Genomic DNA, 19,368 nt, shown 5'->3' on the forward strand with positions numbered 1-19,368 from the left:
TAATGAACGAACTATCAAAGCTGAACGAGACAGCAACTGACCTGAGAGAGAGAATCGTGGTCCGAATGAACACCAGCCAACCCCCGCTTGGATTGATTACAAGAAAGCTCAATGCCACACACCTGGATCATTGAATGCTTAGAGATGTACAACATCAATAGGACTCTGGAAAACCACCCTTGAAGCCAACCGCAAACCACTTGCACAAGTGTCTGTCCCCACTGCTGTTCTGCATAGGCCTGAACCCCCCTACATGGATGACATCAAGCTGTACGCCAAGAGCGAGCGAGACATCGACTCACTGATCCACACCACCAGGATGAGATTACTAGAGATTACAAAGGTTACAAAGAGAGGGAAGGTCGTCCACACAGAAGGGGTATCACTCCCAGAAGGAACAATAGCAGACATAGAGCACAGCTACAAGTACCTTTGCACAAGGAAAGGAGCCACAGCCAAATACCTCCAACGAATAAGGCAAGTCCTGAATGGCAAGAACAAGATCCGTGCAATAAACAGCTATGCCTTATGCCGGAATAATATATATAGGCTATATATATATATAGGCTATATATATACACACATTATATATGTATATATATAATGTGTATATATATATATATATATATACATTATATATATATATGTATACATTATACATTATATTGTAGTATATATATATAGCCTATATATATATATGTATGCCTTTCTTTGCACCGGAGCTCTAAACAAAGAGGATTAGCCGAACCGTCTTGCCAAAGCGCACCTCAACACAATGAGGACACAAACCCGCCACATTGTTCTCCCCTCTGACGAGTTACATCTGTGGCATTTACATCCCAAGCTCAAGCCAGTGGCAATCCTGCACTGGCTTGAATAAAGGTCAGCGGATGTTGTTTTTTGTTTTAATCATCGTTATTGGAGAAACATCCCAATTGATTAGAATGTGGGACTGAAAAAATTATGTCCTGCCAACAGACTACTTTCTCTAAACATTCAGTAACGCTGCAGAATCCACTGGATGCATTCAATGTTTTATTTTTATTCTATTCTCCTTGCGTACCTACACACTGAAATTTCCACAGTTATCTTCTGAAAATGGGTTCAGGTGAGTCAGGATGGAGGGCGTTTGACAGTTTCTCTGGTGACTCTGAGTGAAGACTGAAACTCTGTCAGCTTAGAGCTTTCAGTGTAGCTCTGCTGAGGAGTAACTCTATTCAGCTCTTTTGAAGCCACTAACAGGTTTTCTACCAGTATTGACCTTTATTTAGTACTTTTCATCTTTCCACCAAGTCTGACCAGCTGCCATGTCATACTGGTAAAAATAATCAGTCCGACACCATGATGTCAGGTCAAGTTTACTTGTAAGGCCAACTTCAGCAACAAGGCAGTTATGTCAGTATCTAAGTTTTCTGGAAGTCTGTTCCAGATCTGTGGTGCATAGAAGCTGAATGCTGCTTCTCCTCGTTTGGTTCTGGTTCTGGGGATGCAGAGCAGAACAGGAACCAGAAGACCTGAAGGGTCTGGAAGGCTGGTACAGCAACAGGAGATCCTTAATGTATTGTGGTACTAAGCCATTCAGTGATTTATAAACTAACAACAGTATTTTGAAGTCTATTCTCTGAGCTACAGGGAGCCAGTGTAGGGACTTTAGAACTGGTGTTATGTGCTCTATCTTCCTGGTTTTAGTCAGAACAGCAGCAGTGTTCTGGATGTGAAGACACTGCTGCAGTAATCAATGCAACTAAAGATAAAAGCATGGATGAGTTTCTCTAGATCTTGACCTCTATTCCTGGAAATGTTTCTTCAGGTGACAGAAGGCCGACTTTGTAACCGTCTTTATGTGGCTCTGAAGGTTCAGGTCCATCACTAGGCCCAGATTTCAAACCTGATCTCTAATTTCTAGCTTTTTTAGCTGAAGATGTGTACTGACTCTAGACCAAACATAACTTCAGTTTTGTTTCTTGGGATTTTCAATTGCTGATTATGTGAAGTGTTATTCATGCAGTTCTGAAGTGCGTGAATTACATGTTCTGCCAACAACTTCACCCACCTGTGCAGCAAGTTTGTCATAATTTATTTTCGTTTCCCAAACCCCCATCACTGATGATTACGTCTCCATTCTAGATTTGGCTTTTAATTAAGCCCGGCCTGTGAAGATTGCTTTGTAGATTGATTTCCTGTGTTTATCTCTGCTCTGTCAATAAACTGTTTTCCTCTCATTGCTGGTCTCACTTGGCATTTCTGTGTTTAAGCTTTGTTTAATAATGAATTAACACAATTGACTACAAAACAAAATATTTAATATTTGATAAATATTATTAAATATATACGCACAAACAGTGTATTAGAGCCATTGTAGATAGAAAAAACATAAGTAAATTTCTCACAAAGTAAAACTCAGAAATTTTTTGATTAATTTCAGAAATTTTCTTTTTTTTAAAGTCAAACATTTTTGACTTTGGAAACTCAGAAAATGTCCAAATTTCCAAAAATTGAAAATGTATGACGTTTGGAAAATTTCTGAGATTAATCTCAAAATTTCTGAATTCTTTGCACATTTTCAACTTTTATAGAAAGTTTGTGGGATTAATTTAAATTATGTTTTTTTTTTGTAGTGGAAATGTACTTTTTTCTTCTTTTTTTGTCTGCAATGGCCCTAATATGTTGCCATACATATACTTTTACAAAAAGCCAAAATATGTTGTCTCATTCACTCCACTGATTTCTTAAACTTTACATCAGTATCTCACAGCTGATTTCATGTTGTGTATTTGTAAAACTGCATTCTTTTTGATAACTTTTTGTTTAGACTTAACCAACAACATTTTAAAGAAATTATGCATTTTACTCAAATCATCTTTGATGTTTAGAAGTTAAAAGAATGTTTGCACTCACTTGTTTTGAGGAGAGAACATGTAGACAGACCAGTCCTCTCTAGTCTCACACCAGTCTGGCTTGTAAACCTCCATCATTTTCTGGATACGGAAGCACCAACTCTTTAACGAAAACAGAAAAGGGTTTTAGTCAGAATCTGGTATAATGGTAGAAATAAAAGGTGTGCAAAGTTGTAAATTTCCTGAAAGCAAATAGAAAAAATGATAACATTGTATTGTTCAATATATTGTTTAGTTATTTACACGTAGACGATGTACAACATTTCTTTAACCTTTTAAGACGGGACATTATGGCAAGAAAATGCTCATTTCCACCTGCAGTTTTTGGACAGGTTGATGTAATCAAGTATGATTTAACAGATTATGAACTGGTGAAAATCCATCTAATAATTAATTACAGACATGTCATTATTCAGATCTCACTAAAACCCAAGCAAACCAAACAACAAACCAACAGGAAAAGAATAAAACCATTTCTTTGCCTTCATCAATAATGAGAACAAATATGCGTGTTTAATAGCTATATTATTGTCAAACATGCAAACATGAACAACTAGACATATAAAATTCACATTTAGGTGCCGATGTAGAAGGGTATTGTACTGCTCAGAATCTAATAATGGAGCTTGTCCACTCACATAGTCTGTTTCTTCGTCTAGATCTGCTCTGTCCTTGCGTGCGTTGACCTGAGGGAAGACATTGGTCATCAGATGGTTGTGGTGACCCGACGCCTTGCCGTTGCAGTCACGGTGGTCCGCTCCCAGACCGCTGCCGGCTCCCGAGCCCCCCGTGAGCGAGCCCGCCGCCCCGGACCCGCTCTTTCTCACGTGGTCAGGGATCTGAACGGGCGGCGGTGCCGGAGCTTGTCCGCCAGTCCGGAGCAATTCCGGGAGTTCCAGGGAAAGAGCCCGCCGATCCCGTCTGCCTCCGAAATGTCTGGAGAGGAACATCGGGGGCGGCAGGGGATGATGGGAGTGATGCGAGTGGAGAGAGTGCGAGAGAAGGGATTCCTGCTCCGAAGCATGGTGGTAGGAGTAGGGGGAGCGGGTGCTGCGCACACGCAGGCTGCCGCCAACAGGGGGCGCCCCACTGAACCCGTAGGTCCTCCTACCAAGGCTGTTGGAGCTGGACCTGAGGAGCAGAAGATGAAAAGCATGGCCAACTTATGAAATGCTAATGTAAAAGAAATCGACAATCTTCTGTATGTTTGCTGCAGTTAACGGCAAAAACCACAGCAGAAACACGAATCACGCATATGGACAGTTCAGGTTTCATATTAAGAATTTATTAAAACAAAAATGTTAAATAAACAGCTAATAATTGTCTACCTGCGACTCCATCCAGACTGTGGAGGAAAAGGTCGCCCCCAGTTGTGGTAGTTGGAACTGCGGCCATGGCGCTGAAACGGAAACACAAACAGTAAAAAGTACACTCATCTGAAAAGAGTCAAGGTTTCACTAAGGAGGTACACTGTAACTTGCAACATTGTACATAATTGAAAAAATGAGTGAATATAACTTGGCTTTGATCAAGTCCAGAGAAACTTTAAGCGTATTGAGTTACAGTGTTGACTTTAATCGAATAAGTTGACTGGATTTGACTTATGTTGTTTTAGTTATAATAAGCACTTGATTTAAATAAGTTAAGGGCCTTTAGAGGTAAAAACATTTTAAAAATTACATTACTTTTAATTAACCAAGTTAAGAAAGAAAGTAGCTTTGTTTTTTTTTTACAAGTTAACAATGTGACTTCAGAAAGCTTTGGGATTTATTTATATATACAATTGGTGCAGTTGAAGTAATTACACACATAATTGATGCTCAGATTTATTAAGTTAGCTTAATAAGTTAGCATAGTAAAACTGTAACAAGTTAATGTTATGTTTTAACACTGCATTAACGGAGCCTGTTTTATCCACTACATACTATTCAGTATATGACACGAAGCGCTACGATCAACCATCATTTAATATATAACAGCTATTTACACATAAGACCAGGTTAGCTTAGATAGTTTTTTTTTCACCTAACTAAATAAAATCACAAATTAAAGACTGCTTTTTTAAATTTACTTGTGTTATGTTTAAATAAGTTTACCATTTGTTCGATGATCTGAAATGAAAGCGACAGAAAAAAGAAAAAAAATGAAGCTGAAACAAAAAATAAGTACGAGAGCAAACACAAAGCCTAATGTTCAAAGTTTAGTACTTCAGCATAAAGTATCACGTTTTATGTACATCTAATTAACTTTTGGTAGCACTTTCTGTAATCGTGAACAGTAAGTCAAGGTATTTCAACCCCCGACTTGCACCAGATTTCAGTTCCCCATCAACAACAAAAAGAAAATCATTTTGATTCAGCCTCTATCAAACGCAGAAGCAACCCGTTAAAAAGAGTGACACCGATCGTATCACAGCGCTGCATCCAACCCGTCCTATCAACACCCAAACAGATAAGCAGCAGAACAACAACAACAACAAAGCAGAGCAGAGCAGAGCACCACTAACTGGATCTGATTCACACACCCTGCAGTGCTTTTTCATCAAAGCGCTGGCTAAATGAGCGCTGACAAAACTTCAGCCAGAACAAGAAATAAAAGTTCTTCATGAACACGTCCTCTTGAATGCCTGTCATCCAATTGTTTCCAGCACCAGGTTCTACGACTGCTCCCTTGTTATAGAAAAAAACCCCTCAAAGGTATCAAAGTGAGGAGGATCTTATGCACACATTGAGTTTAGCATCATAACCACTGAGGTACGAGCGCCGCCGCATTTCATTATCTCACCCATTACTGTGTTTTCACTTCTCTACGTCTCCCTCCTGGAGTTGCCATCATATATTTATACATGTGTATGTACTTCATAAGGCTTCAGTTCAGTTTACAAAAGGAAAAAAAGAAAGAAAAGAAAGTATTTTGTACATGTGCATTAAGCACTGGGTGCGTGCGGCTTACCCGAGGCAATTATGTGATTTTAATGAGGAGGCTGAAACCGCACCAGAGCTGTAATGAATAGAATATACATCAAAGCGCATCAAACTCGATTCACTTGATCAAATCTAAAATCCCTCCCACACAGACATAGATGGCAGTGTTAAGAAATTAATCATACAACAATGTGCACCTGTTACAAAATCGTTTTTTTTTTGTGTGTGTGTGTGCTGATATAGCAACAAATTCCTCCTCCTGTATTCAATCGTCGCAGTGGTGCCATAGCAACAGCAAACACACGCCTCAGTGAAATTATGACACAGAGTTTAAAAACAGCTAATGTGACATAAACTGCATGTTCAGTGTGGCTCTGTGGGGATGACAGGGCGATGAAGTACCAGAGAAAGGGAGCGTCTCTCCAGGCTGCTCCGCCCGAGGCTCATCAAGCTGCTCTTCCTCGACTCGTTGGTGAAGCTGCGCTTCTCCGAGGAGTAGGACCCCCTGGAGCCCGACAGGGCCCCGAGCTCCAGGTGACCGTTTGGTGTCAGAGTACAAATCCTTGGATCTAGAGATGAGTGAGGAGAAAAAATAAAATAAAAGTAAAGCTTTGTTTTCCTTTTTGTGCTACAGTTTTCCATTCCACGCCTGATGGTCAAGTAGATTAAGTTCGATCGGGGATCAAAATCAGAACATTTGCCATGGGATGCACCGATTTATCGGCGGCGATTTCCTTAATTTTGGGAGATTGGTGACTGGTCGCTTAAATGTTAAGCGAATCTTTTCTTTCTACCGTAGCAAAGATTTTTAGACCTTTTAACTAAAAATCAACCACTGTCGTCTTCTGCTCATGAGGAGACCATGAGAGCAGAGGAGGCCGGTCATGTCTGCAAACATTTCGGTTAGCCAAAATCACCTCACTGTTGCCAAATCAGTGACTTTCTTACAAGGCTTTATAACAAGATTTCAGGCAAACGATATTTGGACTGGCAACAACAATGGAGTATGGTCAGATTTCAGTGGTTGTAGGATTTCTCGTTTATCTTTGGTAAAAGACTAAGAGCCATTTCTGCTGCTAGACTCGCTATTTGTTTTGGTTGCATTTACCCAAAATGCCCTGCGCTGTAGTCCGCTTCCTGTTTTTGGAGCGCACCAGAGTTCACTTTAACCGAACTTTGACTTAGGACTTTATCCAGACAGGAGTTTGCTTTTTTGTCAGAGTTCGAATATGAATACACAAACGAACTGAACTTTCCAGGTAAGTTTGATTAAAAACAAACAAAAAAAAAAAATCTGTGGCTCTCTTATTAGAAACAAAGACTAGTAGAAATTCACATTTTGTCTTGTCTGTCTTTAATTGTAGTGTAGAATATTTCTTTGGAGTTCAAGTCTTTGTGAGGAATTTATAAAAAAGTCAAATATAGTTTCAGGATAAAAACATATCTAAAATATCCTCAATACAGAAACCGAGTTCAGTTAGTCACAGAAAGAATCACACTTCACATAAACAGATCTGTCAAGAAGAAAAAAGGGAAAACAATAGCTGTGTGTTTTGCTTATGTAAGTGGAAAGTGTGGACTGTTGTTGTTTTGGTTGTTAAGAAATAAGCTGAAGCTTTTTACACCGCAAAGATCACATCTGAAGTGATGCTGGCGTTCCCTCGGCTCCAGGCTGAAACGGTTTGCTGGGAGATCAAATCAAAGATAAAAATGTATTTCATCTTGTAAAACTGCTGAATGAACCCTCCGAGCACAAACTCTGGGCAACAAACTTCTATAATGTACTCAATCTGGACTCAGAGCGAGAGAGCGTAACAAAAGATTGTGAACTGGAAGGAAAATAATGCGTCGTTTTCAAGATTTGCTATAAATTGAAAGCTGGAAAGTGTGGCATGACGCATGTGTTTTATTTTCAACATTTATTTTTTTTTTTTTAACCCCAATTTCAGGGTGAAGTGACATTCATCTAACAGTTTAATGGTAAATATTTTGGTTACATGCTTTTGCATTTCCGTTGGTTAAGATTACTTTTGCACTGTGTGCAATATAAACAAGATGATGCACAAAATGAAATAAAGACGTTAAAATTGAACTGATATAATTAATATAATTAATGTCTCACTTATTTTAGGTTAGGATTTTAAATATTTTTTTTCTATCTCCATCACTTTATCCCGTGTCAAGTAGAGATGCGCCAGTCCGATAATATCGGACCTGATTTTAAAAATAGATACTAGATTGTGTATCATGACAATGTGCCCAATCCATAGGGGCAGATCTATTCAGTCTAATTCTATGCTTTATGCTCTGAATTATATCATTATTTATTTTACATGATATTTCGAATTTCTGATTGCGCTTGCAAAGGTTTGTTGCTGTAATTTTTTTTATTTTTCTTACATTTTTTGACCAAGATTGTGAAGCTATTAGTGTATTCAAGTGTGCTGTACTGGTGCAGGGTTAAAAAATAAATGAGTTATTCAGTACATTTGTGTCTGTGTTTAAAAAAACAAACATTTTAAATCAATCCGGCAATGTTTTTCAGTGTCAGAGCAGTATAAGCCGATACTAAACCTCAGATATCAGTACAGGAATTGAAAAATAAAAAGGCACATTTGTGAAATATCTTGAAATATATCAAAATCCATCCACTTTATTTGACTTTTTCTTAGATATTTTGATTTTTTTAGGGCTTGTAGCTGAGATTACTGAACCAAAGAATAACAAGGAACAAAATATCTCCAGCAGAAACGAGCCAGCGCTTTAACTGCGAGGCGAGTGAACTCACCAGACAGCTTAATGGAGTCTCGTTTCTCACTCTCATCATAGTTGGAGGACGAGTGGTCGTCGTCGGAGTAGGAGCGATTCGCATCGCCCTGCAGGCGGAGAAACAAACCAGGCGCGTGAAACATTAGGCTCACAGGGCGCTCTTCAACAACACCGACACATGCCGCATCTTTTCTTTTTAAAAATCTTCTTTTTTAGAAGTTTTAGCTTCACATCTTAGTGTTTTAAAAAGCACAAAAAAAAAAAAAACATACACATTTTTTGTGTTTCCGAACGTCATCTGTATTTAAATCATTACAGATTTACTATAAAAGTAGAAAAATCACTGCTGGACAAGGGCGATGATCTAAAAGGCTCAATATGAAGTTCTTTCTGAAGATCGAATCAGTAAATGCTTAAAACCACTTACACATCATTCAACAGAGTCTCACAGGTTTGTTTAAGACCTACGGGGATTTTCCTACAGCTGTTACGACAGTAAATTGGCTCAATAGTCCCTGATGTGTGTGTGTGTGTGTGTATGTGTGTGGCAGCAGAAGCTACAGAGCGGATGAAGGCGATGAAGGTGAGAGATTCTGAGGGGGGATGGATGTGAAAAAAAGGAGAGAAACATCCCGGAAGACTGATGGCTGCTGTTGACGTGTGTCAGCACGTTCACAGCCTTATAGAGTGGATACGGTAATTCACTGATCAACGTTTAAAAAGCTGACTGTGATATTAAACTAATCTTTCTGAATTCAATCATTTTTGACATTAGCTTGACAGTTAATGGCAGCATCGTTGACCAAGTGAGAGGGATGGCTCAGAAATGCTAAAGCACCAAAATAAAGTCTGAACATCTACTAACCAAGTTAACTAAAACTAATGAAATAGCAAAAACCCACAAGGAGAAAACATGTTTGTTTCCTGAAATAATTAACAGAGGAACTGTAACTGGAAGTAAATTGTACGTTTACAAAACTAAATAAAACCTACTGAAATAAAAGACATTATGTCATCACTGTTAGATTACTTGAAAATTGTCTCAAAACAAAAATATATTGTTAATCACAATAAGTTCTGGGATAATTTGTTACAGTAACACTACACTGAACATATATGCAAATATGTTTTTTTTCCCTTTAATGGTCAAATGAGCATGTTTTATGTTCTGAAGAATAATATTTTAGGTTTTCACAAGACATAAGCTTTGATCATTAAAATGAATAGAAACTAAACTATGTGCAATGAGTCTAAATGTTACATGACTTAAATGTTTAACTGACTAACCGGCATGAATTGTTCAAGTTTTGACATTCTGATGAATCAAGATGCACCTAAATTTACAAAATCCAGGTCGTATCAAAATCATGTTATTTAGTGTGTTGATTTCCCTTTTTTATTTTATTTATTTATTTTTTATATATTAATTATGCCAGAAGCTGCTGTGTGTTGTCTGTTTGTACTTTTCTAATTGAAAGCTGGATGCAACAATCTTACACATTGTCCAGATAGTTTTCATTTTTACACCAAAGCAGACGAACCTGCAGATTAAAAAGTGCTGAGCTGCATTTTACATGCAGCCGTGTTCATGTAAACGCGTTAGATGTTGATGTGAGACGTTATGCAGCCTGTTCGGACAGCTGCATCGATTGCATCTGAATTGGATCCGCCTCGTCAAACGTGGCGTCATGTAAATCACAAACGCGGAGCTCAATTTAGCTCTGAATGTCGCTGCCAAAGGTCACAGTGTAAACGCCCTCGACCTGCGCAGACAGATGGACGTCAGCTTCCAACTGGAGACGAGAGCCTGCTGAGGATGCAAGGATGGAGGGGCTGAAACATGGACAGACAATACAAGTTTGGAGTTTTTGCTCTAGTAAATTGCTTTGGGATGTCACATTTTAAATTTCATGTTGTTTTGTACATGTATTGCGAGATGGGCAAAAAAAAAGACATGCAGTGTGTTACGCGATTGCAAAACAGAGATCATCACAAAACCGTTGAGAGAAGCAAGAATAAATAACTCCTGAAATTTGTTATGCATGTTATTAGTGTGGTTGTGTCTGGTTTCTTTTTTCATCATTTTTCATTTCTTTATTGTTATTTGTTGTCTTGGAAATGTTAAACAAATGATATTAAAAGCTTAGTCCAGAAAGCCTAACCTACAAGCAAGTCATACAGTTCTAGACATAAATTTGTAAACGTCAAGAATGTCTTAATTTTTAAAATTATTTATTTGGACTCTTTTGCTTTGGGCGGAATAAAAATACAATGTTTACATACTTTTTGTTTTTAAGTGGTAAAATGTGGAATTTGGTCAAGTTGCAGAGAAAACCACACTTTTTCTTTTTTTTCTTTTTTTTACTGTTATAAAGAAACTTCTGACCCATTTCTGGTTGAATTTTGGTTCAGTGTTTATTTTGACCAGATTTGAAGTTGCAGAAAACCACCAGGCTTTTTGTTAGGCAGCATTATTCATTCCAAGATCAAATTTGGTCTACGTTTATATTCATGTGTCCATCTAGCTGCTTATTTGAGGTGAAGTTGGAGGCATTAATATTTCCCCCTAATTTGTGCGGTGCACCAGTCAGACCCTAAGAATACAAAATACAGTTCAAATAAATAAAAGCCCCAAAATAATATTTTGTGGGTTTTTTTTCCCTTTATAACAGCTTCTGGTCATAATTTACCTCCGCCTGAAACCCTTCAACCAAAATGGCCACCAGCAGGTTGAAGAGGACGTAGTTTCCAAAGGTCATGAGCGCCACGAAGTAAAGAGCAGCAAGCGGCGAGGTGGCTGCCATGCCGTTGTATAACACGGCGTTCCAATCCTCCTGGGTCAGAATCTTAGAGAAACGCAAAGGAAACCAAAAAGAAACTTAACTAAAGCTTTGCACACACACCTCAGCACAAGTTGGTGACTGTTTACCATCACTAGGATGGATATTAATCAGCACAATAACTCCCAGCAGCTGCGCATGAAACTGTTGAACTCCAGAGCTCCTTCAGTGACAGACTGCTGCATCCCCGGTGCACAAAGCAGCGTTACAGCAGATCCTTCCTCCCAGCAGCTGTCACACTCCCAACAAACTCATAGTTCTACCAATAATTAAAGCTAAACGTACTTCCATGAAAATGTGTAGATTTGTTATCAAAAAAACTCATTGGCCCCTTTGCTCTAATACTTTAGATCATAAACTCTGACAGGTCGACTACCTGGAAAACGGTGACGATAGCCCAGAGCAGGGAGTCAAAGTTCTTCCTGTCTGGGACTGTATCCCCCGTTTCTGTCTTCAGACTGAATTTACAGCCAAAGATGTGCATCCCGAGGATACTGCAACACAAAAAGAGCCACAATGAGAACACACTGGCTAAGGGATATAATCGCAATTTTCTTTAAGTTACAGTCTGCAGAGCATGTCATTTCCTCATTTTGTTAAAACAAATTATTGTTTTTTTTTTCTTTGTTTACACTGATTAGAAGGTTGAATGCAAAAACTAAAAAGCTTCTGTTTTTCTTTTCAAACAAACTCACCGAGTGGTTAAAAAGAATCAAGTGGATCCCTTCATGTGCAAACTTATTTAAACACTGCTTTTTATTGTATCCTAAGTATGTGAAGATGCAAGCCTTCACGTGGTAATCAAAACCAGACAGCACCACCATCACAGAAATAGTTTTTAATTAATATACAATATGTTACACTTTGTGGACTCCTAAATATAGATACAGATTTATGGGTTGGCTTTAGATTTTATTTTTCACCGATCAGTTAAAGCAAATTGACCTTTGGAGGACAACAAAGTTCATCTGATCTGATTTAAAAGAAAATTGACTTGAGTTGAATGATTCAAGGTCAGAGCTAGACGATGATTATTACCTTTTGCCCCGCAGTACTTAAACATTATTTTATGAATTCCAACATATTCATGAATATATATACGAGTGGAGTTTTACAACATCCCTCCAAATCCTTAGGGCTCTGTGTATGAAGTTCTATGAAGACCTTCAATTGTATTTATTTGGTATTTTGAACCTTAGGTTAATTGCTGCTGAACAGTATTGGGATTCCATAAACTTCAATGGAAATTTTAAGATAAAAAGAATTGAAAAAGACATAACATATACTTTAAATCACTAATAGAGCAGACAAGAACCAAGAAAAACATACAGATATACAGATGTAGACTCTATTACCTTTAAATATTTATAACCAAGGACATACATTTCTTGACCAAAACACATGTTTAAGGAAAAGGAAAAAACAAAAAAATATATACGCATTTCTGCTTTTATTATTAATTATGTCAGCTTTGGTCTTCCATATTCTGATGCCTGTGATGATTAATCAAGTCAATACAACAAGAAATATGAGCAAAAAACAGTTGCAATATAACTGACAGTGCATGCACAGGTAGGCATATTAGCATTTTCAACACAACCATAAGTACTGCATATTTAATTCAAAGTCTTCTAAAACACAACATATTTTTATGAGGATGTGTTTCAAGTTTGTGACGCCAAAACCTTAAAAACAAATCAGCTCTGTGTTGCAGAGCATCACCTCACCTGAAGATGAAGATAAAGAGCATGAGCAGCATGCAGAAGGTGGCCACGTTGTCCATGGTCTTCATGAGGACAACCAGCTGTCTCCTAAGAGCCGGCATGAACCTGACCAGCTTCAGCACGCGCAGCAGCCGGAACGTCCGGAGCACCGACAGGCCGCCGTCCGACTGGCCGACGATCTCACAAACGCTGCAACGAGACGCAGGAAGGAGGAAGATGACCGACATGTCAGAGAACCAAAACACAGGCTCATGTTTCAATTTAAAACAGAGAATCCGTTTTAAATCCCTTGACAGTCACCCTCAAAACACTTACATGTAGGACAATGTGTCCATAAGGACACTGGGGACACCATGGCAGCTAAGGGGTTAATTAGAAAAACCTCATATATTCTCCAAAGTGCATTTCTGAAGTATTGGATTTATTTCCCTCCCGCATTCATTATATTTTTATACGTTTCAAACACTGGATGTGTCACATAACTTGGACTTCTGGTGTTTCTGCGTCTCTGGACATACTTTATGTTGACAGAGAGTTTTTCTCTCGGACTAAACCAACCAGCTATCAAAGGGTCTGCTAAGCACATCAAAATACTCTCTCCCTTGAACCGCTCAGGACTGAATGGAGGCACTTCCATAGAGTGGCTTTTCTCTCAATGGCCACGGACATTCAGGAAGATGAAGACGGGAAGAAAAAAAAATGGTCGAGAAGCACGGGATTAGAAGACAGACGCAGAAACGTTCAATCAACCTGCATCTTTCTGTGATGGGTTGCACATTTGATCTTTTTTCAGTTTTACATGCTTTGATGTGTATTTGATCTGAGGTTTCTAATGGGGATCACAGACAAAGACTTCTAACCATATGAACTAGAGGGGAAAAAAAACCCCGCACAAGCAGATCAAAGCCACAGCCATTCACAGAAAGCTCCAGGCACACAACAAAAGACAAAACATGTTCCTGTTGCTGCCTGACACGTTGGCATCGCGATCCGTACAGGTGGTGCATTTGTACCGGGCAGCGTGTGTTTGACACTTTGACAAAACTGGGATGATTTAATAGAACCACCTCTACTGAGTAACAAAAGGAAGGAAGAGAGAAAGAGAGAAAGAGAAACAGACAGAACTACAGAAAGAAAATAAACAAAGGAAACAGAAGGATGGGAAAAAGACAGAAAGAAAAAAGAAAGAAAGAAAGAAAGAAAGAAAGAAAGAAAGAAAGAAAGAAAGAAAGAAAGAAAGAAAGAAAGAACAAAAGACAAGGACAGAGAGAAAGAGAAAAAAGAAAGACGAAGAAAGAATGGAAGTAAAAAAGATGGAAGAAAGAAAAAATAGACAGAAAAATGGAAGGAAAGACAAAGACAGAAGAAAAGGACAGACCAACATAATGACAGAAAGAAAAAGAGAGAAAGAACAAAAGACAAAAACAGAAAAAGAAAACCAAAAAGAAGAAACAAAAGTCAGAAAGATAAAGAAAAAAGTAATGAAGACAGAAAGGAAAAAAGAATGAAGCACAGAAAGATGGAAAGAAAGAGAAAGAAAGAAAAAAGAAATATAAGAAAAGGAAAGACAGAAAAAGAAAGAAAAAATTAAGAAAGAATGAACTTGAAAAAAGAAAAATGAACAGAGAAAAAAGACAGACTGACACGACAAAAAGAAAGAACAAAAGACATAGAGAAAGAGAAAACCAGAAAGAAGAAACAAAAAAGAAAGTAAGAAAGATTAAGAAAAAAGAAGGAAAGAAAATATGAAAGAGACAGAAGAGAGAAAAAAAATCAAGATAAAGGAAAATTCAAAGACAGAAAGTTGGAAACAGAACGACAGTAAGAAACACGACTTAACTGCACTTGTTCCTGCTTGTAACACATTAAATTTGAATTAAACTAACATCATGAGCATAATGCACCAATTTACCTCATTATGACACGTCTGCCCTTTAAGAGCCTCAGCCTGTCGTTGATGAGCGCAAGTGTGAGGACTGAGGTCCTTTTGTTTGTACCTTATGATGACGATGATGCCATCAAACACGTTGTAGGGGTTCCTCAAGTAGTTGAAGGAGCCGAAAGCGGTGAGCTTCAGGACCATCTCCATGGAGAACATGCTGGTGAAAACGATGTTGCAGATCTCCAGCACGTTGGTGAGCTGCTCCGGCTGACCGCCAGAGGACGCGGAATCAGAAATTAGAAAGAAAAAAACAGAGAGATGAGGATTAAAACTAAAGATAATGCAGCAAATTGCAACAAATGAAACTAATCAAATATGTTAAATGAAGCTCTTGCAGCTACAGGAATGTTAGACTAAATGTGTGTTAGACTATTTTTCATAATTCATTCTTTTATATCTGCAGCAGTTTGGTTACGGCTGGCATGAAGTTTTAAGCTCTTTATTGTGTCAAACTTACCATATTTTGTCCTGACTGTACAGTATTTCATTCTTTATTCTGTTTTTATATATTCTATGCTTGTGTGAGTGTATTTGCTGTTATTACCTGTCACTTTGCTGCTGTTGCACAGACAATTCCCAACTATGAAACAATAAAGGACATTTTATTCTGTTCTTTTAGATACATCCATGTGCATATCTGTTTGTAGTGTTATACAGTGCATGTGTGTATGCGCGTGTGCGTGTGTGTGTGTGTGTTTGCTGGCTGGTCTGAGTTTCTCAGTAACTGGTGATTTCCTGCAAATTTTAAGCAAAACCATGTCTTGGTTTGCAGAGCAGTAGGAACCGACTCCAGGTGCCACTTCTGTGCACTGAAAAAAAAAAGAGCAGCAGTTCTGTGGATGAGAAAACTACATTGACGACAGAGGTCAGAGGAATATATGAAAAGTGGCTTGAAATTATAGAAAGGCAAAAGTAGGTCAAAGTTGCTGCCAAAGTTTGCAGAAAACCATCTATGAATCCACACCTGGCGCTACTCCTGGGTGTGGGGCAAAAACTTGACCCAAGCATTTGAAGTCCACCGTGATTGGTCAGTCTTGGCAGATGATCCCAAAATATCAATAAAATTCATCCATTTTCTTTACACCCTTGTCCCCATTGGGGTCAGGAGGGGTGCTGCTGCCTATCTCCAGCAAGACATTTCAGGCGAGAGGCGAGGTCACCCTGGACAGGTCGCCAGTCCATCGCAGGGCAACACAGAGACAGACAGGACAAACAACTATGCACACACACACTCACCTAAGGAGAATTCAGAGAGACCAGTTAATCTGACAGTCATGATTTTGACTGTGTGAGGATGAGAGAACCCACCATGCACAGGGTTAGGGGGCAGGGTAGGGTAGAACATGCAAACTCCATGCAGAAAGACCTGAGGCTGGGAATCGAACCCATGACCTTCTTGCTATAAGGCAATGGCTCTAACAACTGCCCCACCGTGCAGCCCTCAATTAAATCCAATTTAATGTATTTACATAGTGCCGATTCACAACTTATGTCATCTTGGGGCAAAAAAAAAAAAAAAAAGGGACATTCAGTTCGTTTATACAGCCAGGTCACGTTCAGTTTCTCACTTAAAGTGGTAGTTAAAAAAAAAAAAAAAAAGTTTTCCATCCAAGGAAACCCAGCAGATTGCTTCACGTCACTCACACTCAGCAATCACTCCTCCTGGATGAGCGCAGAGAGGCAGTGGGCAATCGATTATTTTGAGTCATTAATGCTGTAGCAAAACTTCAAACTGAGGACGTGTAACTGAATTTAATTCAGTTTGGTCTGGAGACCGCTCCCACAGCAGGAAGTGGACTACACTGCAAAGCATTCTGGGTGTGATTAGCGCTAGCAGGAGAAATGGCTCCTGGTCTTTTACCAAAGACAACAGAGAAATCCTACAACCCTTGAAATCTGGTACTCAGCACAGCGCCGCCACAGGCGAGGGGGGGAACAGGTTTTTCTAAGGGTTTGGTTTGTTTGACAAAATATTTAACAAATGTTGTGATTCTGGATCCCAAACGAACCAAGTCTACCGGACCATGAGGTGTGAAAACACCCTTAGATTCAACAAATGGTATTTAGTGTGTTTGTTATATTTCTTGATGCAACTTACAAAATATGTTTAAGGTTGGCTGAACAGATTCAACTGTAATCATGTTTATGTTTCTTTATGCTTTATTAATGCTAATAGTAAAGTACAGTCGTTCATCCAGCGGCCCGTCGTGTTTGAGTTAAAAAATGTTTAAAGTTTAATGTTTAAATTTGATAATATCACTTGATAAGTATGTGTTATTGAGAGATTGGAAGATTAATAAATGAACACCAGCTATAAACTCTCAAAAATTACTGCTTTTGCTTCTGATACTTCTACTGCTATTGTCTTCACTCCGTCTCTCTTCCTGCTCTACTTCAGCTCGCTGTGGAACGTCTGTTGCTGCAGACGTCAGATAAATGTAATTCTTGCAGATTTGGCAGCGTTTTCCTTCAGGTTTTTCACTCTTTTTTTGCAATACCTTCCTGCACTACCTTTCATTCATCATTTGCATAGCAGTGGAGATGACAGCACTGCATGAAATCAGCTTGGATTCAACAACTGGTAGCGGAGGAAGAACATAAAGAAGAAGATAATTCCTAAAGCAACATAAGTGTAACTCCTCGGCTTTTTTTTTTTAACAAGTTTTAGCAAGATTTAGCAGTGATTGTTTCTCAGTGGTTATAATGAACTGTGCATATCCTTGAAAAAAACAAAAAAACAAACAAAAAAAACCGGAAAAGCTTCCAGACTTCCTCGCCAATCAAGCTCCGCAAAAACTATTGGGGAACAAAACCATCCGAAGTGATGAACAGCATACAGTCATTCTCTTACACCCAATAACAACCTATTATCTCAAGTTAACGAATCTGGCATGTATTCAAACTGAGGGACAAACCAGCGTACTTGGAGAAATCCAAGAATACACAAAAAAGAAACCCAGCTCTGAATCAAAAACTGTTAAAACCTGCATTTAAACTCGGCAACTTGTTGCTGTTGGGCAACCGCTCTAAGCACTTCCACTGCGTTGTCTCATAAATAATAAAGTGCGACCAGAAAAACCTCGTCTAATGGTATACGTGCTGGAAATTATGCAACCTTTCTTCCCCAAGCGGCTGTGGCCTCAGCCACAGGACTTTGGGGAACCACATGTTTTTTTTTTTTTTGTTTTTTTGTTTTTTTTCCAGAACAGGTGAGAACGAGATCACAGTCACAACAACAGACACAGACTGTGATTCTGGTGTTTAACCATGTCGCGAAGGAACACTCCAGTTTCAGCTAGACAGGCAAACCCAGCTTTGTATTTCCTCCCCATTAACACAGCAAAGTCTCTCTGTCACTTCCCTTCTGTCTCGCTATTTTTAGCAGCAGCTAGGATGAGAGACGACCTACCACTGCGGCGGTGGCAGGCATGAGTGGGCGATGGTATAAAGAGAGAGAGAGAAAGGGAGAGAGAGAGAGAGAGAGAGAGAAATATTGATAGACATACAAAGAGTTCAAAAAAGCTGAACGACAGTAAAACATAGAAACCAGAGGGCGAAGAAAAAGCTGGAAAACATGCCACTGCATTGCTTTTATTACTGTCGGGCTTGGTGAACATAAACATTTTTGTTTTATTAATCTTGGTGAAATCATGTTCTTTAGGTTTTGGAAATAATCAGTAAGTCACATTCCACATTTCGCTTGGATCCCTACAAATTTACTTCCTTCTCAAAACTTCTACAAACATTACTCCATTCTGACAAAGTAACAACACACCACTTCATTCCCATATTCACTTCTTAACTCTATATTACAGTAGGGGTTGGAAGGTTTTCTCCTCTTTACTCTGAGTTGGAGAAATTTTAATTGGCACTGGAAAATGTTTTCCAAATCCACACTTAAAGCATTTGTTTTCTATTCTAAATAGCAAAAGTGTGCAGGTAAAAAAAAACAACAACTTTGCAACAGGAAATAGTTTATTTGAACATGTTCAGCAGGAAGTGCTCTTGTAATAACACAGCTAGTGTGGAAGTGAGTCAGAAGTAAGATAACTTGTTTCAACTTAACCTCAATATGAGGTTCAATGTAAAGTTTACTATAATTTTAGTTATAAATTATAGGAGTGAGGAAAATGAAGGTTAATATAACCTGATTTCATCATCATAACATTTAGTCATATTATCACTTTGATTTGTTCTGATAATATAACACAGCTCATGTAACTTTAGCCTGGTTATTACTTTTTGATGAATATGGAAAAAAGACTTCAAACA

At 38.6% G+C, this 19,368-nt stretch overlaps 1 protein-coding gene across 2 annotated transcripts in view; it reads right to left on the reverse strand.

The window, feature by feature from the left end:
* LOC103136478 (voltage-dependent T-type calcium channel subunit alpha-1I-like) overlaps positions 1-19,368 on the reverse strand; it is a 183,380-nt gene that overhangs the window by 46,159 nt on the left and 117,853 nt on the right. For both annotated transcript variants that reach the window (XM_016670321.1, XM_016670322.1), the window contains 9 exons: positions 15,152-15,303; positions 13,158-13,343; positions 11,807-11,924; positions 11,281-11,436; positions 8,610-8,697; positions 6,224-6,390; positions 4,226-4,296; positions 3,536-4,028; positions 2,899-2,999 (listed from right to left, as the gene is read on the reverse strand). In XM_016670321.1, coding sequence (XP_016525807.1) covers positions 2,899-2,999; positions 3,536-4,028; positions 4,226-4,296; positions 6,224-6,390; positions 8,610-8,697; positions 11,281-11,436; positions 11,807-11,924; positions 13,158-13,343; positions 15,152-15,303 — 1,532 coding nt within the window. The remainder of the gene's footprint in view (positions 1-2,898; positions 3,000-3,535; positions 4,029-4,225; positions 4,297-6,223; positions 6,391-8,609; positions 8,698-11,280; positions 11,437-11,806; positions 11,925-13,157; positions 13,344-15,151; positions 15,304-19,368) is intronic.

Source organism: Poecilia formosa, unplaced genomic scaffold (assembly GCF_000485575.1).
Source record: "Poecilia formosa unplaced genomic scaffold, Poecilia_formosa-5.1.2 Scaffold32, whole genome shotgun sequence".
Taxonomy (NCBI): domain Eukaryota; kingdom Metazoa; phylum Chordata; class Actinopteri; order Cyprinodontiformes; family Poeciliidae; genus Poecilia; species Poecilia formosa.